Source organism: Podarcis vaucheri, assembly GCF_965113315.1.
Source record: "Podarcis vaucheri genome assembly, chromosome: 7".
NCBI lineage: Eukaryota > Metazoa > Chordata > Lepidosauria > Squamata > Lacertidae > Podarcis > Podarcis vaucheri.
The window spans coordinates 27,352,519-27,374,052 of record NC_138765.1 but is presented as its reverse complement, the minus strand read 5'-3'; the positions used below and the strand labels follow the sequence as shown (position 1 = coordinate 27,374,052).

General features: G+C 44.7%; 1 protein-coding gene and 1 long non-coding RNA gene across 2 annotated transcripts in view; one reads left to right on the top strand and one right to left on the bottom strand.

The window, feature by feature from the left end:
* OPRD1 (opioid receptor delta 1) overlaps window positions 1-6,593 on the bottom strand; it is a 52,557-nt gene extending 45,964 nt beyond the window's left edge. Inside the window, exon 1 of the mRNA XM_082232247.1 lies at window positions 6,025-6,593. Within this exon, the coding sequence (XP_082088373.1) occupies window positions 6,025-6,251 (227 nt within the window). The 5' untranslated portion in view covers window positions 6,252-6,593. The remainder of the gene's footprint in view (window positions 1-6,024) is intronic.
* The window catches only part of LOC309537433, a 39,564-nt gene continuing 24,141 nt past the window's right edge, over window positions 6,112-21,534 (top strand). Inside the window, exon 1 of the long non-coding RNA XR_014221923.1 lies at window positions 6,112-6,192. This is a non-coding gene — a long non-coding RNA (uncharacterized lncRNA). The remainder of the gene's footprint in view (window positions 6,193-21,534) is intronic.

Below are 21,534 nucleotides of genomic sequence, written 5' to 3'. Positions count from 1 at the left end.
TATCAATATTCCCTATTTGCCCAAAGTTATTAACTGCAACAGTCAGATCCATTTTCTCATTCATCAAGTCCATCTTCTCATGCATCTGTTCCAGCAGGGCACTTGTCTTGCATAAGGCAAGCACCCATTCTTCTTTCCAACTCATCTTTAGGTAAGGTCAGAAAAGACTGTTCCCACAGTCTTAATCTCACATCTGTTGAGCCCTCAAATGTACTGCAGCAACAATTTGACAAGCTCCCTCTAGAGGAGGCAATTTCTATTTGTATCCATTTTTTTTAGGCAAGTCCAACAAAGGAAAAATACTTTCGTTTTTCAGATATTTTTCAGATATTTTGTTTCTTTGAAATGCAAAAGGCAACATTGGAATCAGCTTGTTTCTCTTCTTTAGCTATCTGTCAAAATATTCCATTGACAGTCAATGAACCTCTCCAACAATTTCTGTCTCTGACACCCCGTTCCCAGGTTAGAGACGGTGGAAACTTATCCTTCTTCACTCCCTCTCCTGCTAGGGTTGAACAAAGTCCCCCCCCTTTTCTCCTGCTTCCAAGGGGGTTTTAGTAATTCTAAATGAAGGAAATTTAGACTTTTTTGACAGCTTTCCAGGCTTTAGCTTACAAAGTTTTTGCTTTAGTCTATATACAAAAAGCGGAAGGCAGACTTCCTGTTTTGAACCTTCCTGCTTCGTTACCAAATTAAGAAATTTCTTGATCCAATTTTCCGTTTCTACTCACGGGTACTTGTTTTAAATCCAATTGTCCACAGGAAAAAGTCAGCGCTCTCCGGCAATGGCTGTGCAGCTTCACTCTGTGAAAGTAGCAGTCAGTTCGCAGCACCGCGCTTCTCACCCCACTTCGCTCCGGAGCCCCTAAATGGGATTCCCTGTGAGTAGGGGGGTGCTCCTGGTGCCCTGCCGAACCCCACGTTCCCAGGCTTCCTCCACCTGGGATTTCTAGCGGGTCCCCACCTTCGCCGCGGCGGGAAGACCCAGTTTCCATGGAGCCCGTTTCTCCGAATGGAGGAACTCCGCCATTCACCGATGGCGCTGACCCGGAAGTCCAATGGACCAATGATTTGATTCAGCATAATGCAGCTTCTTATGTTCTGGTAACTGCTCACATGTTTGGAAAGAGCAAATAAACAGGCAGTGACATCAAGAAGGTGGAGTGCCAGGGAACTCTTGGGATTGACTATTGGTCTTCTACTGGGATGTGGGCCTCAGCAGATGCCTCACATTGCTGACTCCAGGTACTGGATTCAATTGTAAGTCATGACCCATTGCTGGTTGAAGAACAGGGAACCTATGGGATAAAGCCACCAGACACTATCCCTAGCTCCCAATTAGCTCTCGTAGTTACTAGGCAACTCTAAATGTGCGCAGCACTCCAAAACTCAAACTCAATTAAAAATATTATGTCTGAAGAGTATATATAATCCTTTCTGGTTGTCTCCCTGGTGGTTGTTAAAAGAAATCATTTGTGCTCCTCCGCAGCAACTGGGATCTCTGTCATTCTGCTGCTGTTGAGAAAGCTGACTCTGCAGGAGGGGATTTGTTACAATTCTCAACATGCTCAGGATTACATTTGCCAGTTCTGATCATCATATACAGCTTAACCATAGCTTTCCGACTTGTGCAGCTTTTCCAGCAGGGGTTTCAATGAGAGTAGAACCAAATTGTCACAGGGTACTTTGCCCTTCCCTACCCTACACCTGAGAAATTTTCCACGATTTGCTCTTTCATCTAGGAAAAGAAAGGCAATTTGCAGAAATCCACCCCCCCCCAACCCGAATACTCTCTGCCATTCATTGGGGGTGGGGGAAGAGGGAGGTTAGTTGCTTCCATTCCACCAAGTGTTCCACCCAGCACTACCCTGGAACAATACTAGGTCTGGGCCATAGTGCAGGATGCAAAATGGTGGCAGTGCTGCCAAGCCCACAGCTGAGTGGTCGGGCATCTGCTTTACATGCATAAGGTTCAATCCTCAGCATCTCCAGCATAGCTGGGAATTTTCAAGGCCTGAAACCCCTGAGATTGGCTGCCACTCAGTGTTGGCAATACTGAGTTAGATGGGCAGGTGGTGTAGGCAGCTTCCTCTATTCCTAAAGCTGTTGCTGGTACTTGCAGCAGAAAACAATTAAAACTTTGATGCTGCTGCTGCTGCTTCTAATGGTGAGCCCCATCCCCAAGGAACAGTTGGAGAATTTCCACAACCTCTGGAGAAATTCACTGGAATTTCTCTGTCTTCAAATAAAGGTAGAGAGTGCAAAGAGTTCTGGAATGCTGTGTGTATAGCTCTGGTAGTCACACTTCAAAATATATATTTATAGACTGCCTCTCACATCAAGCACCCACTTATACCTCAATTGCCAGAATTTGTTTCATTTTTTAAAAATTAAAAAAAGTCTGAATAATTATATGCCAAAGAAGTATATTATACTTACAACAATAAAGAGCCAAGAGTTATGTGATTCTACTCTTTTGCACCATCGTTTTTCAAGTATTACTACATGAGAATTTTTATACATCTGTACGCATTGCTGTTTGCATCTGTTTATGTGCTAGTTACTTTAGGAAACCTGGAGTGTAGATGAGCATCATATTGCCTGCATAAGAAAGTGAGAATTGTTCTCTCTCTTTTTTCTTTTTTTCTTTTTGCAGAACCAGTAAAGAAACATCTTCATTCACACGGAGAGCAAAGAGTCATATGGGAATTAAAGAAAATCCATGCAGACCAGCTTGACATTTAGATGTTCAGAAAATCCCATGAAGTTCACCTAGTCCAACCCCTGCTCCACACAGGATCTGCAGTACAGTCTGCAACCAGTGGTGGCTTGTGCCCATTGGGACTGGTAGTGCTGAAGGCAGGGAGACCAACAGCTGATGGAGTCAGAGCCAAGGACAGGTAGGGCCAAACAACTGTAGTGCTGCTCCACATCCTCCTCTCTGCTGAATTCTACAAGGGCAACACTGAGCCACAGTCGCCCTTGGACTGTTGAAGGCAAGAAGTGGGGGTTGGCTGAGGTTGGTGGAGCAGTGCCCCATTTGCCCTGATGAGCCAGCCTCCCCTGACTGCAACCACAGCATCCCTGACAGATGACTGCCCAGCTTCTGCTTTAATCCCACCAGTCAAGAAGAACTCGCCGCTTCTGTTTCACTGCAAAACAACTCTCGACATTAGGAAGTGTCTGCTAATGTCTAGCTAGAATATGTATCCCTGCAATTTCCACCCACTGGTTCTTAGGCTGCACCTCTGTCCCATCCCAAAGCAACATTCTTGGAATGGGAAAGCCAGTAAACCTAAATAGGAGTGGGGGAACTTTGGCCCTTCAGCTCCCCACCCCTCTTGTAAGGGCTCCAAGTTGCTGTACTTGTGCCACTGACACTGCTATCTCACCTCAATAACTACCACTGGTCACACATTGCCAGGCAATTTTGGGAGTTTGGGGGAAGAAAATCAGGGGACAGATATGCAACACCCCCCCCCAACCTAAGTAGAATTTGCATTTTCTAACCACAGAATTTGATGACCTTGTTATGCAAAGTTAGAATCTTCTGACTCCAGGAATCTTGTAGGCTTGCCAGAGCTTCCACTTTTGCCAAATACAGAGGGAGGATGTGAATCTAAGGATGACTCTTCTCTCTCTTTTAGATTGTTGTATGCATGAGTACAGATCACGTCTGCCTACAATCTTGGATATTCTACACAAAGCATGACTCAGAAAAATCCATAGAAAAACAGCAAAGGTGTAGCATGCAGATCAAAGGAAGTAATAGTACTGCTTTAGTCTGTCTTGGTTAGACCACACCTGCAATGCTGTGTGTAGTTCTGGGTGCCACAGTTTAAGAAGGACATTAACAAGCTGGAACATGTGCAGAGGAAGGTGACCAGGATGATCAAACTAAACCTTAAGAGGAATGGCTGAAGGAGTAGGATATGTTTAGCCTGCAAAAGAGGGGACTGAGAGGAGCTATGATAGCCATCTTTAAATATCTGTAGGGCTGTTACATAGAAAAGGGAACAAGCTTGTTTTCTCTTGCTCCAAAGGGTAGGACCAATAGATTCAAGTTACAAGAAAAGAGATTCTGACCAAGCTTCAGGAAGAACTTTCTGATGGTAAGGGTTGTTCAGCAGTGGAATAGACTCCCTTGGAAGGTGGTGGACTCTCCTTGCTTGTAGGTTTTTTAAGCAGAGGTTGGATGGCCATCTGTCATGTATTATCTAGCTGAGAGTTGAACTAGATAACCCTCAGTGTCCCCTCCAACTCTACAATTCCATGACTCTATGAACACTAGGATGAGTGTTCTTCTCTGCAATCCTCCCCTCCAAACGTGTGAATGGTAACAGCCTCCCAACGAACCATGATTTTCATAGGATGCGGGTCTGTGCAGATGTACACATGTGTTGCAAAACAAGTACCTTGAAATAAAAAGCCACTATGAGTCACTCTCTTGTTTGCCCAAACCCCTTAACACCTGAGGAACTTGCTTTCATGGAGGCTATATATGAGCACAAGCGATGCTAGAAAACAGTTAATGCAAAACACAATTTTGAGAGCGAAGCTCTCACCATAACCCTAAGCAGGAGAGTAAAACCATTGCTTGTGCTCCCCTAATTACCTCCACTCAAAATTAAAATACTGGGCTGGATGGAGCAATGATTTGCTTTTGTGTACAAGACAGTTTCCTATATTTATTAGACAGGACAGGAAGCATTTTGATGGCACAGAGTAAGCATTTAAGGAAGGAGCAGAATTCATTCTGTTGATCCAGTGGCAGAATTTATTACATAAGATTGTGATTTCATGGATAGTCCTGCTGAGTATGGTTACCCCTGCCACTTCAACAAGAGGCACCTGCTGCTGTAAATGTCTCCCTACAATAAAAAGACTGCATTGTTTATTCATTTCATTTATGAATCGCTTCCCTTAAAGCATCCCAAAGTGATTTAACCATAAAAACGCATAGAAAAAACACTTCCAATTTCATTTATTATGAACCAATCCAAGAGTTAAAGGAACATGCCATGTTCAAGATAAGTAGGTGCTTATACATGCACGACACACACATTGTGTATGTACAGTATACTCGCACTGCAATGAAATCAGAGTTGGCACTCTTGCATGCAGGAACATGTGGTCAATGTGAAATAACTAAATCATGTTCCCCCCATGCCCAGTTCATAAACACTCAGATCAATATAACTAGTATTCATTGTGCAGCTGGTCTCTCGGATTAGAAGCTACTCCATTACAAAGGCAATGCATTTCCTGTTATGAAATGCCCCCCTCCACTCAAATGCACCCACATATAACATCCACAGAATGGACAGAATCATAGAGCCCATACATAAAATCAAAGTCCCATGCAATGAACTGGAATTGCCTGTCCCAGCCCCCATAATAACATATGGTCCTCTTGTTGTTTTGCATTCACAAATGCACACATTAAGCCTGCGATCCTATGCTTAGTATGCAAGCCCCACTGAAGTCAGCTTCTAAGCTGACCTGCCTAGGATCGAGCTGCAAGACAAAACTGTCTCCTGAAGCTGAAAGAAATCCCCACGTTCTAACATCCTGCTGCTCTGCCCCTTTCCACATAGTAGTAATATATTGCTTAACGCAGAGGCAAGGTAGGGTCCTCAGCCAATCCGAAAATATCTGGATTTCTTAGGTGAGGGTGTGCTGTACTTGATGCAACATGCTACATTCTCTCCCAGACACAATCTGCATTATCCCATACATTCTCTCTCCGCCCACTTATCTTTATGATTGTATTACACACCGTTCAGTGAACATGCACGTGATGTCTTTCTTCCCCAGACCCGCACACATGCACACACTTTTCTCTCCAAGTTAGTGCCACATACACTTCTACCAATCACCCTACACAATACACAGCATAGCCTCTTGCTATCCTCGCTGCCTCTATATTCCTTGGGGCGCCCACCCAAGGGGAGACGTGCATAGGACTTTCCCGTGGAAGCATCTAGGGATAAGCCCCTTAGATCCCGGCTATCCTGCCCTTACCTGACAATGCCGTACATGACCAGGATGTTCCCCAAAAGCCCCACCACGCAGACGACTGAATACAGGGCAGTGATGGCGATGGCGATGATGATTGAAGTCGTGTTCTTGATCGGGGACTGACTCGTGGCGTTGGACGTCGTGAGAGAAGTCGACCCGAAGTCTTGAAAGGTGCTGTTGTAAGGGAAATCGGGGTAGGGTTCAGCACCGGGAAAGGTGGACGGCTCCATCTCTGCCGGGAGCGTCTGGATCCCACCCCGAGGTCGGGCAGACGGGGAATACTACAGGCTTCCTGGGAGCTGTCCCGTCCTGGTGGTGCTGAAATAAGCGAAGCGCATCGAAATAAAACCAAAACTTAACCAGGGGGTGAGGTGGGGAGTTGCCTACCAAGGTAACGACGGGCTCTCTCAGTAGCAACTATGCTTGCCAGAAAGGTCTGACATCTCCTCTAGTCTTTCTGCAAATACTGTTACAGACACAGCACTGCCCTCCCTCCCTTCCTGGTCTGCTGCTGAGCATCTGAGCACGAGAAACCGTGAATCTGCAAGCTCTCCTAATGGTTGTGATTTCTTTCTCTCTCTTTCCCCCTTCTTCTTCTTTTTTTTTTTTAAAGGAGGGGATATCTGACATCTCTCTTGGACGTCGGGAACGACGTACGGGGCTGCAGATTAAAGGGAGGGGGCTGCCCATCAAAACCCTTTAAGGATTGGTGGGGAGAGCAGTTTTACACATTGCTCTCAGCTGCCTTGGAAATGCGGTGCCCCTGCCTAACGCGTGTTTCTTAGGGAGCTACTGATATCATTAGAGATCTCTAATAGACGTTGACAATGGAGGCATCTATTAGAGATGTTTAACTGCATTTGAATGGGGGGGGGAGGGTTGGAGAAGGTTTCCAGTGAATTTATCGTGGAACATCCAAGCAAAACAGCCACTTTATTTTCTTTCTTTTTAAGGCTAATTATAGACAGAAGAAGCAGCCACTATATTCCACCAGAAGCAGTGGAATTGGTTAGCATTAAGCACACAACGTCGGAATAGCAAAAGCACCCAGAGAGGCATTGTCCACGGCAGCCCACCAGTTTTAGAATTATTTTCCCCTTATTACAGCTCAGTTGTATAGAGCACATGCAATGTGGGCAGAAGGCTCAGTCCCTGGTGTCTTCCAGTAGGGCTGGAGAAGAAAGACTCTTGTCTGAACCCTGGAGAGCAGTTGCCAGCGAGTGCAGCCATCACTGAGTCAGCTGGCTCAATGGTCTGACTCGAGATAAGTAGGCTTCCTACACAGGATAATTTAGCATTATTTAAACAGTCATTTTGGCATGGGGTGTCTATCAGTCCAAATAATAATAATAATAATAATAATAATAATAATAATAATAATAATAATTGCTCCAAACAACAACTTTAAACACTGGCCAGTTCAATAGCTTTGTGCCTGAACAGAGTCCATCTATAGAGGTTTTAAAAGCACCAGATAGACCTTATCTTCCAATAGTTACAAAGAAAGAGGAGGCTTGCGTGCTTTCCATTAAAAAAATGGCAGTCATTTTATCTGTAAACATATTTCCACTACTTAATTGCATTAGTGCTTTCTCTTTGCATAAAATATGGGTTTGTTGCCTTCCTTCCTGAGTACCCTCTTTTTATTCTCAACTCCTCTTCTACATGTTTTTTTAAAAAACCAAAACCAAAATCCTTACATCTATATGATTTCAATAATAAGAATAATTTTAAAAACCCTACACTTCCTCCAAATAGCTCAGGGCAGCATACATAGTTCTCTCCCCCCCCCCAACTGTATCCTCATAACAACCCTAGAGTTAGGCTGAGAGACAGTGACAGGTCCAATAACACTTTGTAAGCTTTGCAACAGGGTGGGAATTTGAACCCAGATTTTCTTGATGCATTGTTAGTTGGACACCCTAGTCTCTCAAAAATTGCCTGTCTCCCCCCCTTCTCCAAATCAGTCCTATTGATAACTGGGTAATATTTTAATCAAGGACAGCCATTAGATCTTGCACAGGAAGAGTTCTGTTTTATAATTCCCAACAAGTTATGTAACTGAATTCATATCCTCATATATGGAGAATATGAAATATCTGTGTGTATTAGATTAGAGACCACCTCTTCAACATTAAACAAGATAAAACCAGGAAGCAGATGGGAAGAAGTGTGCTTGATTCCCAACCCTCCTCCCACCCTTGCTAATAGAAAAGAAGCAGTTTAGGCCTCCAGATATTCTACGAAGGGATGAAAATTGGAACCCATGCAACTGAAGTCTTAAAGTCTTCCACAATGACACCCAACTGCTTGTTTTTAATTTTTTTATTAAATTCTGTTATAATTCTTGTTGTTCTCTCTCTCTCTCTCTCTCTCTCTCTCTCACACACACACACACACACACACACCTCCCCACCTTTCTATTTCTTGCCAAGCTACATCTGTTTGCTTAAGTACCATGTCAGATCTATGCTCCACCATGCCACAGGGGGCTCCCAAGATGCGTCAGGGTTGATCACCCAGCTCCCCTCCATTAACACCCACATTCAGGAAAAAAAGAAATGGTCTGAATGAGGAAGATGAGGAAATGGAATCAAACTTTCATCAATGTTTACCTCTTGACAGAGGCTGTGTACACATGTCCATTTACTCTGCATCCAGTGCACTCCCACCACTGGTTTGGTAAGCAGTGTGCATGTTAACCACAATCCATATCTATCCTGCTGTTTCTTATGAAATACTGCATTTTGGTGCATTTTCCCTCAAGTCAGCATCAAACTGAATTGAGAAAAAAGAAGAACCTAGCAACGTTTTAAGCTGATAATGTGTACACAGCCAGAGCATTTTCAGGAAGACTTCTTTTACATTCGGAGTTTAGTAATTCACTTTAAAAAAAATTATTACTTTAAAAAATCCCTTATTACCAAAATCCTCTCTTCTACTTTCCCTGTTTGTTTGTTTGTTTGTCTGCCTGCCTGCCTGCCTGTCTGTTTGTCTGTCAGCAGCAATCACGTCTGTACACTTGCCTCTCAAGCATCTTGCCATCCCATAATTTAGGGATAAGGAAATTGAGGCCCTCTAGTTTTTGCTGTACTGGAACTCCCACCATCCCTGGTCATGGGCCAAGCTGGCTACAACTAATGGGAGCTGGACTCTCACCACAACTGGAGGGCCACATGTCTCTCAACCCTGCCATAATTAAAGCAGCAATGCTTAAGGCACATAGGGGGAAAGCCACTTGAGTTTGATGTGACGTACTTCTGAGGAAACAGGCTTACAATCACAAAGCCCAAGAGAAATAAAAAATAGTATACATTTGGGGTTTTCCTGTTCACTGTTATGTTTTTCACACTGTTGCTGCTGTTTGCATGCATGCAAGATTGCACCTGCAATCTATCACAAAGGGGATTTGCAACAAAATGATGCGGTGTGGAATGCTGTTTTTCAGGGTTCTAGACACTTCAATCCACTGTCCCCCAGTTTTCCTCCTCCCTCGAGAATAAGCTGCCATTCCATGCCCACCGAGCATGCACATTGGGCTATGGGGGGGGGCTTTCTTTCTCTTCCTTAGATTTCCCCCCTCTTAAATCCTTTTGCTCTTTCTGCAAATCTTGGGTCTCCCTGAAGTCTGCTTATACTTGTGAATGGATAATGCCATGTTGGCTACAACAGCGCTCACAGCCCAGATATCGGAAATGCAGGGAAAGGTGGAGTAGTAGCATCTGGACTTCACCTAAAGCTGGCATTTCTCTCCCGAAGAAGAGTTCTGTCCCACTCAAAAGCTTGCTGCATAGCTGGATGTTTTGTCTTGTCTTGTTTCCCCCCCCCCCCAAAGCATCACTTTGCCTTTTTCCAGTTCTAAGTAGTGAGAGGTTCCAGGGGTAGCACTAAAGAATTTTGTTTGTTTTCAGTGGTTGCTGCTGCAGCCAATGGCAATAAGACCGATAGTAGGTGGAGCCCAAGCCACTGACACTCACAGCCAACTAATTCTAGGTTTCTGATAAGTACTACAAAGGCAGCTGAGAACTAAGGAGGAGGAATTTGGCAAACAGTGCCACCCCCAGGACTGGATCCAAGCAAGGAGACAGGCAGATAAGGGCAGGCTGGCAGTAAACTGAGCTTGGTGGGGCAGCGCCCCATTTGCCCAAATCAGGCATAGGCAAACTCGGCCCTCCAGATGTTTTGGGACTACAACTCCCATCATCCCTAGCTAACAGGACCAGTGGTCAGGGATGATGGGAGTTGTAGTCCCAAAACATCTGGAGGGCCGAGTTTGCCTATGCCTGGCCCAAATGGACCAGCCTCCACCATTCATTTCATTTGGCTGGGAGAGAAATAATGATTTATGCTGCCTCTGTGATATCTGCTTTACTGACAAGCATGTAAGCAGGGGGCAGTGGAGGCATATACACCGCCATCAGCAGATCGCACAGCTGCTAAGCCTGCACCAGCTCTCCAAAGACAATATAGTGGTACCTCTGGTAAAGTACTTAATTCGTTCCGGAGGTCCGTTCTTAACCTGAAACTGTTCTTAACCTGAAGCACCACTTTAGATAATGGGGCCTCCAGCTGCTGCCGCGCCCCCGGAGCATGATTTCTGTTCTCCTCCTGAAGCAAAGTTATTTACCCGAGATGCTATTTCTGGATTAGCAGAGTTTGTAACCTGAAGCATATGTAACCCGAGGTACCACTGTACCAAGGATGCTTCAGCTCACCTCGTTCACATCTTCACCTGATTTTCTTCCTCAGCCAAACTGGGCATTTCACAAACACACAAACTTCTGCAAAAACACTGGTCTCAGACCCCATCACTGACAATACCAGGGGGGAAAAATAGATATGGGGGTGGGAGTTAGGATAAAGTGCCCTTGCCAAGAGGTCTTATTATCACATGCTCAGTTTCTGAAAAACAATTAATGGTAAATTTCACATTGGTGCTCTTATCTGAAGCATTCGCTCCTCCCACCCCCCCCCCAAAATAAAAATGTATCAGAGAGTCTTGTGACACCTTAAAGCAAGGGCGGTGAACCTCAGGCATCTCTCTATACCCTTCTTGAGTGCTTTTGCCTGGTTCAAAAGTTTCCTTCTGCTATGGTTGTAGTTCTTGCTTGGCTAGATGGAGGATTGAGAGGTGTCTCTGTGTGTATGATAAAACCTCTGATTTTTGCATGGCTGGAGTGTAGCCTACTGAATAAGACTCACATCCATTGCCCCACTTAATTTTGCCTTCTCCCTTCCCAACCCGGCATGTGGCAAGTGGAAGGTTGCCCACAAGTTGATGTTCCTCTTGGGCTTAAAAAGACCCACCACCCTCCTCCAGCACACATGCATACTATGCTCTAAAGATGAAGGTGTTTATTGTGGCACAAGGTTTTGGGGGCCATAGTCCACTTCATCAGATCCACAAAGCGCAATCCTGAATTGGCAGGTGTATATGCACAAAGGGTGTTGGAAGGGTGCAACACAGCTTCCTGAGAGCATTTTGCATGGGTTAAGATGGATAGATGAAGGGACTTCCAGACTACCCCTCTACCTTTATCACTATGCTGACTTCTCTCTTTCTCTTTGATGTTTAGATGGTTTACATCTTAAGTTGCAGCCTGTTTACAACTTCCTGGCCCTCCTCACTTTCTTTCTCTGAACTTCAAAGCAAGAGGTCACCTTGGATCTCTCTTCTGAGGACAAAGTGACAAACATGGCATCTTTGTTTCTTCAACCAGATAGTTAACTAGCACTATGAAACTCTTTCCTATCAAGAATGTACTTCCTTTCATAAACATAATTATTTTATACCAAGTCTCAGTCTGAATACCTTTCAGCTAAAGGGGTGCTTCAAGCATGGATTCGTTTGACAAAAAATAACTTCTGCTGCTGCATATAAACTCTCTATGCTAACAAAGGGTTGGAGTGGATTGGAGGGAATGGAACACAAAAAAAGGACAGGTGGTGTTGATTATCATCATAGTGGCCAATTTACAAGCCAGCATTGGCAATAACCCAAACACCCTGGCACTAGTTGCTCATTAACACTTGTAGTGTATAAAAACAAATGCCCATCCATTGCTGAGACTGAAAGTCCCTGCCTCTCCACAACAGTTTAAGTTCCAGGTTTCCCCCCCAAGCAATTGGAGACAGTGCCTGCATGAAGCCAACCTCTGCTCTGCCCTTTCATGCCTCTTCTGGTTCTGGGAGACAAGGGAGAGAGGAGCTTGTCACAGCAGGAGGAGCAGACACCCTTAACTCTCCACCAGCCCAACTCACCTTTTCCTCTTGGCCTCCATCCTTCCACTCTCTTGCTTTGGCTTTGGCTTCTGCCACAGACTCTCCCAGCTTACCTCCCCAATCTTCTCCCTCTTCCCTCTCTGACCGCTCATTGTTGTCCTTGGGCTCTGAGCTGCCTTCTCTTGGTGGTTCCACAACTGGTTCCTGCCACTGTTTCTCTGAGTCCAACAAGTCAATGGCAGCTGGAATATAGATTATTGTGCAAAGGTAAAAGTCGCAGCCAATACTATACCCAGTTTTGCTCAAGGCCCTTCCCACCTCTTTCAAGTGCTCTCCCTAGAAGGTTGCCCATGAGGGAAAGCAATCCTTGGGGTGAGGAAGATTCCCCACTCCTGAAGTAGACAGTTTCTGCCACAATAAACGTGTTTGTCTTTAAGGTGACACAAGACCTTTCGTTGTGTGTGTGTGTGTTTCAGATCTCCCTTCTAGAAAATATTTTCTCTGAAGTAGGTTATTTTTATTTCAGTGGAGTGAACTTTCAGGTAAACAGACAGTCTCATTTTAACATCTACTCTATGACTCAGTTATAATTTGCAAGTGAAAAGTGCCTTTCTTTCATGTATCTACAGACGTCCAGCTATAGGGATGGAAACAAATGGAAAATGAGGAAAACAGGAAGCAGGACAAACTCTGGCAATGAGAGAGAGAGAGAGAGAGAGAGAGAGAGAGAGAGAGAGAGGCAAGCAAAGAAGAATCTGAAGAGCACATGGCTAAAAATATTAAACATGACAATTTATTTACATACATCAGAAGCAGACAAAGGAAGTAGCAGCAAAGGAATTAAAAGTGTGGGTGGTGCTGTGGGTTAAACCACAGAGCCTAGGACTTGCCGATCCGAAGGTCGGCAGTTTGAATCCCCGCGATTGGGTGAGCTCCCATTGCTCGGTCCCTGCTCCTGCCAACCTAGCAGTTCGAAAGCACGTCAAAGTGCAAGTAGATAAATAGGTACCGCTCCGGCGGGAAGGTAAATGGCATTTCCATGCACTGCTCTGGTTCGCCAGAAGCGGCTTAGTCATGCTGGCCACATGACCCGGAAGCTGAACGCCGGCTCCTTTGGCCAATAAAGTGAGATGAGCACCGCAAGCCCAGAGTCGGTCATGACTGGACCTAATGGTCAGGGGTCCCTTTACCTTTACTAGAAGTCATGGTGAAGATTGAACATAGCAGCCTGCTTTATAGGAAGCCAGACCATTGGTCCATCTAGTTCAGTATTGCCTACACTGACTGGCAGCTGTTCTACAGGGTTTCAGGCAGAAGTCTCTCTCAGCCCTACCCAGAGATGTCGGGATCCGAATTTGGGATTTTCTGCATGCAAGGCAGATGCTCTGCCACTGAGCTACAGCCCAGACTGGAGATAAGCTGGATCATTTCTTTGCATCTGCCTTCTTGGTGAAGGACAGTTGCTGCACTAAGCCAACTTTTTCTGGGCATCTGAAAACTGAGTAAAATAGATACAGCTAGTGGCAGGGCTTATCAACAAATTAAAACTGGACAGTTCACTGAACCAGCTGAGAATTCTGTAGGAAAGAACTCAGATCTGAAATTGCTGATCTTCGCACACAAGTATGCATGTTGTCACTAAAACCAGCCTCTGAATAGAGGATTAGAAGGGAGTCTACATAATTTGATTTTTTTTTTAAATGCAAGGATCTGGGAAATGACAGGCCAAGGTGATATCCACACTATACTTTTATAAAGAGCTTGGTTTCTTGCACAGAATCATGGGAACTGTTGTTTACCCCTCACAGAGCTACGGTGCCCAGCACCCTTAACAAACTATGGTTCTCATGATTATTTGGTGAAAGCCATGTGCTTTTAAATGCATGTTAGATGAGCTTTAAACGAATGGTGTGGATGTGACTCAGTTAGCTTAATAGCTGTTCCTTCCTGAGAAACTGGTGGAAAGTAGGATTAGAGATAGAATAGGTGGCTACTGCAACAAAATGTTGTACCGTGGAGGATTCCTATTCACTGTTTTCCCATCAGTTATCCATGCACTCTTCCATTATAGTTCTGCTGGGGAAGCCCAGCCAGATGGGCGGGGTATAAATAGTAAATATTATTATTATTATTATTATTATTATTATTATTATTATTACCCACACACCACAGCAGTTGGCATCCCATGGTCAATGAGAATATGCTTTGGGCTGTTGTTTTGCAGGTTCCCCCTCTAAGGTTTTTCTCTCCCCTCCTCTGGCTTTTCTTGTTTTACTTCACAAGTCTCCCAGTGCTTGCTGGTGCCTTCCCATTGTGCATGGGCAGAGCTATTTGGCCCTATATACACAAACACACTCATAATTGAATGCCTGAAATTAAGAGAATGATTATCAAGCATATAGAAGAATTGCTGAGAAGGAATCAGCATGGCTTCTGCAGAGGGAAATCTTGTCTCGCCAAACTCGTGGACCTCTTCAGCATTGTGAACAAGTATATTAATAGGGATCATCTGACAGACGTTGGATTCTTGGACTTTCCCCAAAGGGAAGCCTAAAGATCTGGAACGTTAGTTTTGGGGTAGGGGTGGGGAGAGATGTCAAAAGGTTTAGAACAGGGTTAGCCATTGTGCTGCCCTCCAGATGTCGTTGGACTCCAACTCCCATCAGCCTCAGCCAGCACGGTCAAGGGTGATGGGAGTTGTAGTCTAGCCACATCCTGAGTGCAGCACTTTGGCTACCCCCAGTTTAGAACATTAGCTTAGTGGGGAAATAAATATGTTGAAGGGTTTAGAAAATGATGCATGCCACTGTGGAGTACATGCATAAGGAGACCTTTTTCTCCCTGCCTCATCAATCACTTGAGCTCCTTGCAGGGAAATTGATTGGCAGTAGAGTCAGGACAGAAAGAATAGCGTACAGCTTCACACAATGCACAGATGATTTATGGAAATCAATGAGAAGAGGTGTGATGATGGGCCCTAGCACAAATGGCTTTTAAGAGGTAGGACTGGTATGTCAAGACAGCCAAGCTGAGCCTCCACGTGCAGAGGAAGCATATTGCTGAATACCCATGAAGGGCCATAGCATAGCGACTATCTGCTTTGCATGCAGAGGGTCCGAGATGTGATCCTCAGCATCTCCAGATAAGGCTGGAAATGAATATTGTCTGAAGCCATGAGGAGCCAATGCAGACAGTGCAGTCAGTACTGAGCTAGATGGGGCAATGGTCTGTCAACAGCCTTTATATGCAGCAGCAGAAGCTAACTTTAGTTAAATGAATCCTTGCTTGGAACACCCCTTTAGCTGAAAGGTTTTCAGACTGTGACTTGGTATAAAACAAGCAAGATTACGTTTATGAAATGAAGTACTTTCTTGACAGGAAAGAGTTTTATAGTCCTAGGTAACTATCTAATTGAAAAAATAGAGAAAACCTAATGGTGTTTCGCAACTTTCTGATTTGTTGCAGGACCTTAGCCAGACCTAGCAAACACAGAGTCCATGAAAGCAATTGGCAACTTGGCTGCAGACAGGATGGATGAAGCAGGATGAAGTTAGGTGCAGACAGGATGGATGAAGCAGGATGAAGTTAGGTGTTTATTATATACAGTGGACTATTTACAAGAACAAAACAGAACACGGATCTCAGCTAGCTCTCTCCTACACGACTCACAACTCCTACACTCAAACTGGTACTAACACATTCCAGTTAGTAGGCCATTAATCATTATTCCCGTGAGAGAGCTTGACCAATCATGGAGCTGTCTCCATGCCTCTGTATCACCAGGCAGACTTACTCCTTCACATTGCCTTGGTTGTCGGCCAAACCCTAATTGACTCTGTGTGTGTAGCTGCATGTATTCAGATTCCCAACAGCTATGTTTGCTGCTGTGTCCTCAGAAGACAAATCCAGAAGAAAGGCCTCTCACCTCAAGGTCCAGATAAAAGTATGTGAAGAGGAACAGGAAGGTGTCAATGGGATGCAGCCTAAGAAATATCAATCTGAACATGAAAAAGATAAGCAGAAGTCAGCATGGAGCTAAAGGTACAGGGATAGTCTAGAAAGCTCACTTACTCTATGTGTCTTAATCCATGCAAATTCCTCTGAGCAGCCAAGTTGCACCTAAATTTCCAGTACAGTCTGATCCTTAGTAAGGCAGATTCCTTTGTTCATATGTCCAGTCACTGGGAACAACAGAGAGAAAAGGCTGTTTACTTCAAGCTCTGTTTGCAGGATTCCTGGAAGCATCTGGTTGGCCACTCTGAGAGGCAGGATGGTAAGCTAGGTGGGGTACCTGCTGGACTCAAGCTCTCCCCAGCCCCACCTAGCATGGGCAATGGTCAGTGATAAATCCACTCACTTTCTATAGTGGGCAGTGTTGTGGCCAGGCCTTGGGCCATGCCAGGTGCCCCTACGAATGCAGGTTGGATCGCCCAGTTGCCAGCTACGGTATTTGGCCAATGCCGGCAGTCTTTGGTCAGGCATTCCAAAAGGCCCAACCAACCAGTGAGAACACCGGGGAGTGGGGATAAATTTTGGTCTGCCCAGTGCCCTTCCTCAGCATTTTTTGTTGGATCACCCCAGCCCCACCTAGCGTGGGCAATGGTCAACCATAATGGGAGCTTGTATTCCAGCAACATCTGGAGAGCCACAGCTTCCCCATCCCTTGGGCCTGACCCAAAAAAGCTCTTCTTATGCATGGACCACAGAAAATTCCTTTTCACCTTTTCCACCCACCTCCCCTCCCCTCCTGTCCCTTTGCACCTTCCACTGCTGCCGTGATGAAGTAATCAGTTTGCTTGGTCGAACACATGAGTGAAGATCACCGAAGAGGATGTCAAATTGCTGCCTCATTGAGCACCACACCAGCTCACAGTGTGTCAAAGCGCAAGATTGACAGATCTTGCGCAAGAGGGTTTCACAACAAAATCATTCTCTTGAGAAGGAAACATTGGTTCATTTGCAGGACAGGGAGAGGCTGTTAGGGATCAAGATGTTTGCACTATATCCATTTGCTTGTGTTTTCCCCTCACCTCTGCTCAAAGCTCCCTCCAGTTTATTTATAATTGAAAAGCTCTGGGGAGATTTCCCAGCAGCTCAGCTTGGCATCAGGCTAGCTGCTGCTTCTGCATTGGATAGTGCCATAAGGCATCCCCTCTTTTCACACTCCATTAGTGCCCTCCCCTTTCCTGCTTCCAAAGATGACACTCATTTTCCTTGCCAGCTTCACTACCAAAAGGAATTGGATGGTGATCAAAGCAAGCCACTTGTGCAATCTTGTGGGGCAATGGATGGGTGGCGGGGGGCACAGATGTGTCACTTAGCTTTGTACAATAATCTATATTCCAGCCATGTAGGAAACAGAGGTCTCTATGCTAACACGTCTCTATCCATTCATCCAAGCATGCAAGAGGCATTGTCATAGTGCCAGGACACTCAAAGTTGGATCAGAGGAGGATTGAAGAGAGCTTGACTGGTTCGCCCAGTCTGGGTGCCAAGCTGAGAGGGCGCTGCAACAATGATGAACAATAGGAGGGGAGAGGAGGGGGGGTGCTGAATTTTGGCATTGCAGGGGGTGCCACTGAAAGCCCAAAGTCTGCCACTAGTTGGGCAGGAACAGGGCTAGTGAGAAGTGTGGCCTGGAAGGGACCATTGCCTGCAGAGAGTCCTGAGGACAGTTGCAGTGGTCTGGAGAGTCACATTTTCCCACACCCCTAGTGCCCAAGGCTCCCCACCACTAGGCTAGATAATTGGCCTTAAGGTTCAAATGCCAGAGTGGCCTGTTTGTACAAGCCGCTTCCAGCAGCCTCAGCTCCCCAGCTGCAAAGAGGACAAAGTCATGACCTGCTTCTACGGATGCTGATGACATGAGCAAACAATGGAGTCACAGTTTGGATTTTTCACTGCTTGGCGTCCCAGTATTTATTGCAAGTCTTAGGCGCCCTTTGCCCCCCAACCCCCTGCCAGCTCTTATTCTGCTTGAAATTAATAAGGAACGTTTGAGATGATGACCTGCTTTATCTGCCTGTGTGGTCAGCAGCATTCATCAGACCAGGTTGACAAGGCGGGTAACTCCTGCTGTTGGCTCATTCCTAGAACGTGTTTGCTTTTAACTCCTTACAAAGTCAGGGCTGAACTAGACCTTGTGCACACTGGGCTGTGTTCAATGCTAATCCTATTCAGAGTAGACCCATTCAAGTTAATGGATGTGCTTGTTGGGGCTAATGGGAGTTGAAATCCACCCAATTCCTCCAATTCTTCTCCCTCCCAGCACTATTCTGGAGATTCTCCTGACTCCCCAGAGCAGATTGGGGGTGTGGGTGGGTGGCACATGGGGGGAAGGAGAGAGTGGAAGTCCTGTTGTGCCTGTTGCCCTTGCTTTCCCTAGTGCACCAGGTTAGTTGAATCTTCTGACCCATTGAGATTTAATGCTAGTCATGTGTTTAAGTAGGACTAACATTAGATGCAACTCTTTTGTTTGATGTTTGGAAGGTGGGAGCATAGGAACCAACTCCTGGGGGGTGAGGGGTCTTCAGCCCCCTCGTGTGCACAGCATCACATGATCGATTATGCGGGGTGGGGCTTACCTCCCCACCCCCACCCCAATATTTTATTCAAGTTGGCATCCCTGGGTGGGAGCAAGTTAACATTACTCAGTGATGGGAAAGAATACTGCCAGAATAATTTTCCTTTTAATTCCAGGAATTAAAATATAAAGTGTAAGCTATAAATTCTGAAATGGCTGTGGAATATCAGCTTTGCCGCACAGCTATAGCTCTGGTCTTCATCTCCCAGTGTACAAATTGTGTTGTCAAGAAGAGAGCATTCTTGGCTGATCTTAAAGGTCACTGTAAAGCACAGCCAAGATGGAGGTCTCTAATGAACATTAGGCCAAGGCATTTTTGCAGTTTTATAGTTCAAAACCAGTGCCTTGAACTATGTCCAGAAGGTAATAGGAAGACAATGCAGGTACAGATGTGTTGGCACCATATTTGGCCTGCAAGGGACATTCATCAAAAGAGGGCTGTTGAACGGAATAGTGATTAAAGTTTCAGAGCAGCGATCGCAGCCGGTCCAATGTAGGGGTGGAGGAGAAATCTGACTGAGCTTGCATTTAAAAGCAACTCTAGAAAAATCCTCACTTTCTGAAACAATACATGAACCAAAACAGACTCTCACTTCTCTGAATTTTGCAATGTTGTTCTCCAGCCAAGTCACACAAATAAAGATGCATATACTGGGGTAAAATGTGCATTAAAATCCATGTATTAGTGAAAAGAACATGCATATGATTAGGGGGAGTTGTTTTGCAAAACTGTGTCCATTAGGCAGAATTGAATGCATTTTTTAATTAATAGGCCCTTCCTCTCCGTTTCTCAGAATCCGCTTTTTAAATCAATCAGGTACAATTTTCTATTTCGGTCTCAAGATCACTAACTACAAACACACACTCTGTACCAACCCAAAACAATCCGCTATCCTCATTTTCTTTTCATTTCCCATGGTTATAAATCTCACATCCCAAGAAGACCTACTATTTTTTTTACGAGTTTCTTTTTAAGACAGGGACTTGGGATGGATTTACTGCCACCTATTTCCACAATGAGTGCTTCTTATTTCCTTTAAAGCCATAGAAGGCTGAAGGCCAAGATGCTTAAAGAACCACTTTCTCCCCCAAGGAAAGGGCCATAACTCAATGTCAGAGCACACTCTTTGCATACAAATATCCCAGGTTCAATCCCTGGAATCTCCAGGTAGGGCTGGGAAGAACTCCTCTCCCTGAAGCCCTGGAGAGCTGCTGCCGATTAGTGTAGTTGTCAATACTGAGCTGGATGAACCAATGAGTTGTCTCCTTGGCAGCTTCCTGTGTCCCGCAAAAATCAGCTGCCATGCTGGGATTTCTGCATGCTTGTAGGAGACAGCTTCCTGTGCATTAAACCTTAAATCTGTGCATCCTTTCACCATCAGCAGTATGGCTGTCAGGAACACATGAAAACCTTCTCTGTTTCAGGGCTTACTGGGTTTATCACAACTTTGTTTTCATATTGTCGGCCATCATTATTCTTCAAGGGCAGAAGGACAAACACCCACTATCTGCTACCAGTGGTTTGAACATCTCACTGCCCTCACTGAGGTCCTCCTCCGAGGGTCTTCTAGCAGTTCCCTCACTGCAAGAAGTGAAGTTACAGGGAACCAGACAGAGGGCCTTCTCAGCAGTGGCGCCCTCCCTGTGGAACACCCTCACATCAGATGTGAAGGAGATAAAGTACTACACAACTTTTAGAAGATATCTGAAGGCAGCCCTGCATCGGGAAGTTTTTAATGTTCGATGTTTTACTATGTTTTTATATGTGCTGTAAGCCGCCCAGAGTGGCTGGAGAAACCCAGGCAGAGGGGCAGGATATAAATAATAATTATTTATTATTACTACTATTATTAACTAAATGCATGGCCTATAATTATCAATTTCATTTAGGTACCTCTTTGGATATTTGGACTGCCTATATTAATTTCTGCATTTAGATCAGGATTGGTGGTTCTTCTTGTTGTTTTTTTTTTTATAAAATTTTTATTAGTTTTACAAAAGTTTTTATAACAAACAAACATAAAAGAAAAACAGACAAACAAAAAAATATAATTTCAAAATATCTTTTCATAAACTTCTTTCCTCGGACTTCCCCATACCTCCCCTTTCTGCATCCTCATGTCCAAATTTTATAGCAACTTATAAATGTTTTTTCCCATCCTAATTCATCATAGTCCTTTCTTGGTCTAATCTTATATTACTGCAACCCTTTCTTTCTGTAAAATCTCGACAATCTAAACTTCATCAAGTTTATAATAGTTCTTAAGATAAATCTTAAATTTCTTCCAGTCTTCTTCCGCAGCCTCCTTTCCCTGGTCACGAATTCTGCTCGTCATTTCCGCCAATGTCATATAGTCAATCACTTTCATCTGCCATTCTTCCAAGGTGGGTAAATCTTGTGTCTTCCAATACTTTGCGATCAGTATTCTTGCTGCTGTTGTTGCATACATGAAAAAAGTTCTGTCCTTTTTTGGCACCAATTGGCCGACAATGCCCAAGAGAAAGGCCTCTGGTTTCTTAAGGAAGGTATATTTGAATACCTTTTTCATTTCATTATATATCATCTCCCAGAAAGCCTTAATCTTCGGGCATGTCCACCAAAGGTGATAAAAAGTACCTTCAGTTTCCTTACATTTCCAACATTTGTTATCAGGCAAATGGTAAATTTTTGCTAGCTTAACTGGGGTCATGTACCACCTATAGACCAT